The 9,950-nt window shown below is 46.8% G+C and overlaps 1 protein-coding gene across 1 annotated transcript; it reads right to left on the bottom strand.

The window, feature by feature from the left end:
• Window positions 1–1,304: 1,304 nt before the first annotated feature.
• Window positions 1,305–3,060, bottom strand: LOC119318962 (high-affinity nitrate transporter 2.1-like). The gene has a single exon (XM_037593503.1). It carries the CDS (start codon window positions 3,032–3,034, stop codon window positions 1,511–1,513), a length of 1,524 nt encoding a protein of 507 aa, XP_037449400.1. The 5' UTR covers window positions 3,035–3,060; the 3' UTR covers window positions 1,305–1,510.
• Between the last annotated feature and the right edge of the window lie 6,890 nt (window positions 3,061–9,950).

The raw sequence follows: 9,950 nt of genomic DNA, 5'->3' as shown, positions 1-9,950 counted from the left end.
AAAGATACGAGTTGATGCATGTTTGCTGATTGTTAATAAGAGGGATGAGCCCCTTTGCGTGGTACTTCAGTTTGAAGCCGGTCTATAAGAAAATCGTGGTCAAAAGTTCTGTTTTTAAAACGGTTCTGATGTACAAAGCATCAGCTTTCCAAGGAGGAGCGCCGCATTGCAAGCTACTTTTGAACCAGGTTTCACTCTTTAGCTGGCTATATACGACGTATAAACCTAGTTCTTGTAGAGAAAGTCATGGTCGACCGTGCAAATGGTCGCTGGCTCTAGCTGCTACACATTCGCATGGTGGCTGCTGATTGTGTGCGGAGTAGTATGATATTCTGGCTGAAAACATGGACGGGTGATCTATAGCCTGAGCTCTCATGAGCTGTAGATGGTTGGTGAACCGTAAAACAAGCCGTGTAAAGTGCATGGCAACCAGTACACGGCGTACACACGTCCAAGGCAAGATACCATATGGCCTGAGTAGTTGTTGAGTAGAGAGACGTGCTCATTTGCGTGCCACCCTTTCGCGCCGTACGTTCCTTATGAAGTTGTGCGATCTTCTACAAACTCATTAATATGATATAAGCAATGCATATCATATGAGATCTCCTTGCAGTATTCGTGGGCACGTCGGTCGTTCGTTACGAAATCCGAACCTCAAAGAGTTGACTCTAGCTGAGCTAAGCTAAACACGTCGCCAGCCTCTCTCTTGCATGCACGTGCAACAAAGAGTACGGTACGTCGGTACGGCGATCGAAAGTCTGACGTCCCATGAAAATGGGGAAGCGCGTTGTATTTAGATGTACGGTTGGTGAAGATCAAAAGTAGATCGATGTACGGTTCGTCAAAGCAACCTTCACAAGGTGGCTACAAGCCTACAAAGCATGTGCTATTATGCGGCACTCCAAGATAATATAAAGTCCCAGGCATTGGGGCCGAACACATGCAGTAATCAAGTACGGTGGTTGCTACTTCTATCTGTATACTCGATGCATCGTCATCGGCGACCTAAAGTCCATTGACCATAAGTGGCAATCCATGTATCAAGAGCTGGGTAGCTAGAGACAGGGGGTGTATATTCTTCAGCAGATTGGAGTAAACGAATTTGGAGGAGTAGCTAGCTCATAGTTGACACTCCATGGTCATCTACGCCAGCTACAGGACAAGGACAAATTGTGTACTTGTACGACGTGTTGCACTGTTGTTGCAAAAGTCTTCATCTCCCAAGCAAATATGTACATTCACAAAAGCAAACACAAGTTGCAAGTATAGACGATGCATTAATTTCCACTTATTGATCTCTTCTCATCACATGATACAAGCAAAGATTAGCTAGCCTCCATGTACACACACACTAAGGGGCCTCCTCTAAGGGTGTTTTGATAGGCGCCCACAAAGTCACACAGTGTGGATGGGAATCATACCACACCGTCGTCATGGGGTGCACCACCGCCACCCGAGGGCCATGTACATGTTTTCATACGGGGTTTACATGAGGTTAAAAAAATCTGAGTCATACGTGTTGTGGTGTGTTGTTAGGTGGGGTGGCGGGTGCGGCGAGGATGGCGTTACGCCTGCCACGCTCAGAGATGCTGTTCTCGGCAAACTTTAGGCTAGCGATGTGGAGTCCCTTGTTTTTCTCCTCCTCCGTCCATTCCGCACCATAGTAGTCCTCCTCGGTGGCATTGGCGCTGGGCGGTAGGAGCATGGAGCCCCACTGTGGGAAGTGAACGAGCGCAACAGGGAGAGTACACGCCATGACCATGATGCCCATGTATTGTAATCCTTTGCCAGTGGAGTACTGCGACGACGTGAAGAAGAGGAATTGTGTGAGCCCACCTCCCACGTTACCGCCCGCTCCGCTCATGCCGGAGATGAGGCCGAGGGAGCGTCGAGAAATGAATGGGATGACGCCATAGACAGCACCGCATGCCGCCTCAACACAAATGGAGTAGAGGACCATGCATGTGATGGAGGTGGGGAGGGAGGATGCACGTCCCAGGCATAGGCAGAAGGCTCCACCTGCGGTCTGGAGGATCCAGATGTTCCAGAGGCGAGCACGCATGCCGAAGTAACGGGCACCAAGGTCAGAGAGATAGCCACCCATAGGCCGAGCGAATATGTTTGCCAAGCCAAAGCATGCAGCAATGGTGCCGGCAGCACGAAGGTCAAGGTGGAAGCTATCGTAGTAGTATTCAGCGATTACGTTGTTGGTGGTGAGCTCGACGCCCATGCAATAGCCGTAGATGAAGACGAAGATCCAAGTGCGGTAGTTGGTGACGGCACCCCGAAGAACATTTGAGAACTTGTCCTTGTTCATATCGCCATTCTTCTGGAGACTCCTCAGGTTCCCGTCAGGAAGGTCCTGCCCCATGGTGAGCACAAGCAAGCCCATCACCACCAGCATCAACCCTGGCACAAAGTAGGCAATACGCCATGCCGTGAAAGGTGTTGCGCCACATGCGATGATAGCATCAAAGACAAGAGGCATGATGAGTTGTGTGGCGCCGCCGCCCATGTCGCCCCATCCCGCCGTCAAGCCACCGACCGTCCCAATGATCTTGCTATTGAACATGGTGCTCACCCAGTATTGGCATGACACGAAGGTGGCAAGCGACACACCGATGAGGAAGCGGATAGTAATGTATCCAGCAGGACCATCGATGATGGACATGCAGAATACTGCCGGTGCAGAGAGCATGACAAGGAAGGCAGAGCCATAGCGTGGGCCAAGAAGGTCACAGATGGCACCCATGGCTAGCCTGGAGAAGATGGCACCGGAGACAGAGGCAACCCCGGCATTGCCGATGTCGGCCTTGGTGAGGTTGAGGTTGTCGCGGATGATGGGGATGAGGGGTGCGGCAGCGAAGGTGGAGACGACGCAGGTGAAGAAGGACATCCATCCGAGATGGAAGGCACGCATATGAGGGTTGCCGAACGAGAAGATCTTGATGGACTTAGCTTTGTTCTCCGAGTCCACCGGCAGCGAGAACCTGCCTGCCACTGTGTCACTGGTAGAGCCGGCCTCCATCTCCATTTCTTCCCCTAAGGCTGGAAGCTAGGCTTCTTCTTTCCTTCCCTCTTGGAGCTCTCAGAGCCGTGGACTAAGATGCAAAGGGCTTCTAATTAAGGCCTAAGTATCTCGAGGTTGCAATGGCTTTGGTTTGTGCTCGAGAGACTACAATGTGATGTGTATTTATAGCGTGCAGCAACCACTTCAGCTGGCATATTCTTTGGCATCTACGCTCCCGTGGCTTGCTTTTGTATCGTTCAAATATTTCACCCATTTTCCCTTGATCTGTTCACATTGGTGTACGCCATTAGTTATATGTTTGACCCGCTTCTGTTCCTTAATTAACGGGGCCCAACTAATTGCAAGGAATAACAGGGATCGTACATTTGTCCTGTTGAACTTATCAGGGCTGCATTAGCCGTTGCAACTACTTATATGATAGTATTGTTTAGACTGCATTAGCCGTTGCAACTTGCAGGTACTAGTCCGTGCAATGAGTTGATCCTGCAGGATTTATCGGATCTCGCCATAAAACTTGCAGGTTGAGGTATCCCAAACGTACTTCTACGCTAAGGAAAACGATCAAGAGTTGACTCTGCCTGCCTTTGCTGTAGGGCTAGATGTAGTCTGCAGGGTTACTGCATCCATGATTTCTTCTCATGGCACATGTGAGCCATCGAGTTGACGGCCCTTAAAGTTGCCACTCAATCCACTATATATCCTATATATAGTTGCTCCGCTCGTAAGTATAAATACTACCTTCGTCCTGGTTTATTGGTTCATATTATATTTGGTGCTAAATTTTGACTATCAATTTAACTAACAAAATGCACATGCATGTCATAAAAAATTATATCAATGGAAACTATGTTCAAATAAAAATTCAACAATATAATTTTTGTTGACATGTATTAACATTTTATTAGTTAAATATTTGATTAAAACTTTGCACATATTACAAAGGGGGCCAATAAACCGGGACGGATGTAGTATATATAGTCGGCTGACACACGTTGGTATTTTGTTTTTCGCTGTCACGATAAGTATTCAATCTTAACAGTGTACTGATAAATGGTGCATCTGACAGTGTAAGCGATACGAGTTTCACCTTATTTGCTGGGTAAATTCGTTACTAGTACTTTCTTCGGTCCTTTTTACTACGCATATTAGATTTGTCTCAAGTCAAACTTTACAAAGTTTGACCAAATTGATATTAAAAATTATCAGCATTTACAACACTATATATATGACAAATTTTATCTATCACCGGTGGTAGTTACCACCACTTCAGTTTTGTATGTTGTATGTAGTATATATCAAATCGGAGAGTATGTACGCGTAGTATGTAATATATAAGAATGTTTATATATATTTTGTAGTATGTATCATATTTTAGGTATTCTCTCTTCTACGTACAAATATGTACGTATTTCACAAATATAATAAAAATCATGGGCCAACTTGCAATTTTTTGTGTAACTACTTAAAATGATAAATTAGAATATATACTACCACATGGTGGTATATGAGATATATGGGATAACTACCCCCTGATGGTAGGATGAATTTTCCCTATATATATACACACACACTATGAAACTACAATTCATAGTGAATCTAATAGTATTGGTTTGACACTTTGAATGTTGACTTTTTTCTATAAATTTAGTCAAAGTAGAGATAGTTTGACTTCAAACAAATTTTTTTTTTGAAAAAACTTTGGATCTATTCATCTTCAATCATGACAGTATAAAGAACGCCAGTAATAATAAAAATTACATCCAGATCCGCCGACCACCTAGCGATGACTACAAGCACTGAAGCGAACCGAAGGCGTGCCGCCGTCATTGCCCCTCCCTCGCTGAAGTCAGGCACACCTTGTTGTAGTAGACAATCGACAAGTCGTTGTGCTAAGGCCCCGTATGACCAGCGCACCAGAACAGCAACCACTTCCTATGAAAAATAACGTAGATCGAAAGAATCCAACACGCAGACACACAAATATATAGACGGAGAACAACCAGATCCAAGAAAATCCATCAAGGATAGATCTGATGAAGACGCACCGTCACACGCCCACCAATGATGCTAAACGCACCACCGAAACGGGGGTTAGCCAGGGAGACCTTTATTCAATCTTCAGGGAGCCGCCGCCGTCTTGTCTTCCTAAGTAAGGCACAAAACCTAATAAAATACAAAGAAATGACTAACAACGAAGCCCTCCAACCGGTCCTTGTCAGGATCCACCATGCCTTATGGTCCTAGGGCCACTAGAGACGAGGCGGACTTATGACGGCGCCGACATGCGAACTAAAAAGGACCGAAGTGAGTACAAGTTTGATCGATCTCTTGTACGGGGTAGTGCAAGTTTGTTGTTGAAAACCATGCAGAGGGTTGACTTGGCAATACTATTAGCCTCTCTTGCACATGGGAGAGCCAAGAGCAGGATTTGCACGGGATATGCTATATGTGCTGCAATAGTCTGGATGCATCGGCACATTCGTCAGTGTCGACATGTGCTCCATTATTAGTTGGCATCAAGACTAGCTTATGATACCAAGTCTAGTTTTATTTGGGTACCTCCGTTTAGGTGAGTAAATTATCTTAGGTTGTGCACCGTGATCAAGGTGGAGAGGTAAACAAGAGAACTTAATGTTTATTTGTTAATTAATATCATTGTATGCAACGAACTGACCACTGCATGTCATCTTTGATAGTCTCAAATCATTAAAAGCATACACGCCTCACATCTCCTATTGGTTGATTCATTTATTTATGTCAAAAAACAAGAAAAACAACGTGAGAGTTAATGCACCGCGCCTATATGTTTTGGGACTATTTTGTTTTCGTAAGGTGACTTATTCACCTAGACGGAGGGAGTAGTTAGTTTTGAGATATGTACTGGTACTATATAGCGTCTACATTTGTTCATACATGTAGCTTTCTGTTGTTGAATAATTGTAGCGTTTGTCTAACTAAGAAACTATTACGACGAGATGTACGTAGACACATCTGTTCCGCGGAGATTACGCGTCTGCCGTTGCCCAGGCCGTACGTTGAATTTAACAGGGTAGCTAGCTGCCAAGCTGCTTATATGATAAGCTTATATGTGGTTGAAATACATTATATGGGTACCAAGTGCACTGCATGTGCAAGTTGCAGCCAGAAAACACGTACGCCCCAGCACAAAACGTACGCCATCCGTACGTGTATGTATTGTCATCATCGAGGCATCTACTGCCGATGAACTTCTCAGCATGCATGTATCCCTCCTGCCGCTTAAGCTGACAAGCAACTTACGTCTGATATAAGTTCCGTAGAACTAAGAACGCATTTGGTATGCTGCATATACCTCAGTCAGACTCGCGTGGAAAGAAAATGATCTGTTTGGTTACCCGCATTCACAGTTGGGCATGCATATCGCGAACATTAAAGTACCTCCAGGCTTGCATCCAGAGGAACGCTAAAATCGGCCATTTTTATGGACCCAGGCCCACGCGATGCAACCCTAGGCACGTGGGAGCGGGCGGTTGCACGCGTGGGTGCTATCCCGAGAAGTCGGGTTTTTTCAGAGGCATCGTCATAAATTACCCTCACTCCCTTCTTCACCGCTCTCTCCCCTCTTCCCCACTCACCGGCGACCACGACGACGGTGACCACCTGAGCTCTAGTGCAAATCGATCCAAGACGGCGGCGGCAACCACCGGAGCAACTGCAGACCTCCACCGGAGCGCATCGGCCATGGCGGTAAGACCTCATCCTCTCTGTACATTCACTTCTTTCGACTCGGTCTAGATAAGATTAGAGCACATGCTTGAAGAGTTAGTGAGGGAATTGAACACATCGGGCTGAAGGATTGCCATCAGTCAATTCTGCATCGACGACTACTAGAATTCATAGGTTATTTTTCGATTACATCGGGGGTGGGGATTGGTGTACAAACATGGCCATCTTCTTTTCTTCATCGTCATCTTCGTCCTCATCGTCTTCATCAAGAATGATGGGTCTTGCACGTTCGTCTACCGCCGGCGCCCTGGTCACCATCTGCACCTCGTCATTGTCGGCCTCCGGCGACCCGAACGTGCTACTCTAGTACATCACGACATGTTGGTCTTGAGGCGCCTTGTACTGAATGTACTTGGCTCATCTTGCCCGTTGTCCGGTGTCGCCGGAGTCTGCCTGATTCATGGCCCAGTGCAGGATGTCCATTGACATCGCCCCCTTGGCTGGGTCCGGAATCAGTGTCTTCAGCTTGTCCGATGTAGCCTTCTTCATCACAGTATCAGCCTCCTTGTGTATGTCATCGATGTTGCTGAAGTTCGAGCATACTTCCATGGTGTGCTCGAACTTCTTGCAGTCACCGAGCGAGCACCCAAGGAAGAAGGACATCCATCCAATACCCCACGGAAAAGGGTTGGGGTTGGAGTTGGAGTTCATGACAAAGGAGAGGTCGTGAGACAGAGATGTGGAAGAGGAGAGGTGATGAAACAGAGAGGTGGAAGAGGAGAGGTGGTGAAACAGAGGGGGTTTGAGTGCGGTGCTGGGTTAGTAGGGTGTGTTAATACAGGAGCGTTAGGCCGATATGAATGAATTTTGACCATTGAACTACATGCTGTTCATAATACAGATGGACAAGGGCAAGGACGTCGTTCCAACATTCGAGAAGGGAGAGGAGGTTGTGCCTCCATTGGTCGAAGTGTCGGTGCAGGATCACCCAAGCGCTAAGCGAAGGAACTATGGCCACTACCATGAGGAGTCAGAACCAAACCACTTCTGCAAGGTTATCCTTGCTCCAAAGCTGGAGAGTCTGCCATTGCCTCCGGACTTCACGAAGTACTTCCCCTCCATCCCTACAGAGTTCAAGCTTAAGACGAACACCGGCTACGCATGGAGGGTGACAATGGGGGTGATCAATGGCAGGGTCACCCTTGATCAGGGTTGGACCACCTTCGCCGCCGTTCACCACATCATGATCGGGTACATGCTGACGTTCAAGCTGCTGAGCCCCGACACAATGAAGGTCATCGTCTTCAACGATGAGGGCGTGGAGGTGGTCACCAAGTGCAAGGAGCACGATAACGCCTTCGCCGCGACCGCCTGAGCTACTGTTGCCCGTTCCGGCATGTGCATAGGTAGCCACCCCGGGCCCCCGAAATCCAGGGGCCCCCTCCCGGCATGTGCATAGGTAGCCAAAGGCCCAAGCCACATGCAGACGGGAACGAGGCAGCATTGTCCTCGTTTTCCTTCTTCCAGCCCATGGTGTATATGCTTCTACATTAGACCAGGCATGAGGCACGAATCAATCAGGAAACCCTAAAAAAACGAATCAATCAGGATCCAGCAGCTTGGAGACACAGACATAGAACGCGTCGCCTATTTCGCCTCGCGCCCTAATCACGGCCGTACAACCATTATGTATATTCCGTAAGTATCGTTAACCATTATGTTTCTGCAGTTTGATACTTTGTTCTTGTGGTCTAAATCTCAAAGAGATCAAGAACAAAGAGTGATGTTCTGGATAATGATTTTGACGACTAATTTTCAGATGAACCATGCAATGACGGAATAAATTGGGAAATTAGGTCCTGATTTATTAAGTTTTAGACGAACTATCACAATACTTCTGCTTTGATTTTTGAAGATATGAAAGAATATTTTTCATATCATTTATATTGATTTTTCATGATTCTAAATTAAATTTTCAGGTATTGTTATTTATAATATTAATCCTACAATTAGTTCGTCTAAGAACTACTGTGCATATCGAATGCAAACATCATCACACTGAACACGGCTTTGCCTTTCGAAACTATGTCTTGTGATAGACATTTAGAGACACACACACACCTTTACTTTCTCCATAGGTCATCATATAAAATTCTGGGTTACTCGTGAGTGAACCTGGGCATCCTCCGGGACGCCTAGTTCGGGCCGGGCTATGCAAAGCCCGACCTCAAAATCCTAAGCCTGAGCCCAGCCCGACCCGGCCCAAATATCGAGCTTTCAAGCACCTTTTTTATAAAAATAATGAACTTTGGGATATTTAAATGATATATTATACCAATTTTTCTAATAAAATAGTAATTTATGCCATGTTCGGGCTTTTAGGCCGAGCTTCGGGCAGAAAAGCTGAGCCCGAGCCCAGCCTGGTTGTCGGGCTTTCGGGCCGGGCTATCCATTCCCGGGTTTACTCGCGAGATAGTATAGTGACACAAAATCCAAAGTGTTTACGAAACTGAGTATTATTGTTATGATGATCAAAAGGGGGCCCCGAGTTTTAGTTTCGCCCCGGGCCCCCAAATTCTCAGGACTGGCCCTGCAAACAACCGGACTTATGTTTCCCCTCAAACAAGTCCGTAACCTAGCAGGCCTTCCATTTTAGCACATGCAAGCTAGACAGGATGCAAGCAACCAATCAACATGTAGATGTTGATTTTTTGTCTGCATATGCTTAGCCAGACCCAACTAAGACAAGCATGCAAAGTGGCAACAAATGATGTAGGTAACCAAACGTGTCCTAAGTGTTTGTTCTCGATCCGTACATGCGTGGCCGCTCGCCCGCAACGGAGGAGCGCTTTGTCTTGCCCGTGAAGTGAGGGGATTCAGTGGGCGACCATGGGTGATGCTCTCGTCCGTTCGATCGGCATGCACATGTGCGCCGCGAGACCCGACTTTCTTCCCGTTCTCTCTCGTTTTCGACGTACGTACGGAAGATGTGTCCCCAACGACCGTGAGGGTAAGATACTCGAGAGCTAGGGCCAACTCCAACGCGCGACTGAGGGCCAGTTCTTTTCGGCGATTCTCCCAGAATCGCCCCCCTCCCCAGCTTCTCCCAGAATCGCCACTCCATATATTTTTTATAATCCTATCTAGTTAAAGTCTAATTAGCTAGGATTGTAAAAAAACATATGAAGTGGTGATTCTGGGAGAAGCTAGGGAG

Source organism: Triticum dicoccoides, chromosome 6A, assembly GCF_002162155.2.
Source record: "Triticum dicoccoides isolate Atlit2015 ecotype Zavitan chromosome 6A, WEW_v2.0, whole genome shotgun sequence".
In the NCBI taxonomy this organism is placed as follows: Eukaryota; Viridiplantae; Streptophyta; class Magnoliopsida; order Poales; family Poaceae; genus Triticum; species Triticum dicoccoides.
This window is presented reverse-complemented; position numbering and strand designations above follow the sequence as displayed.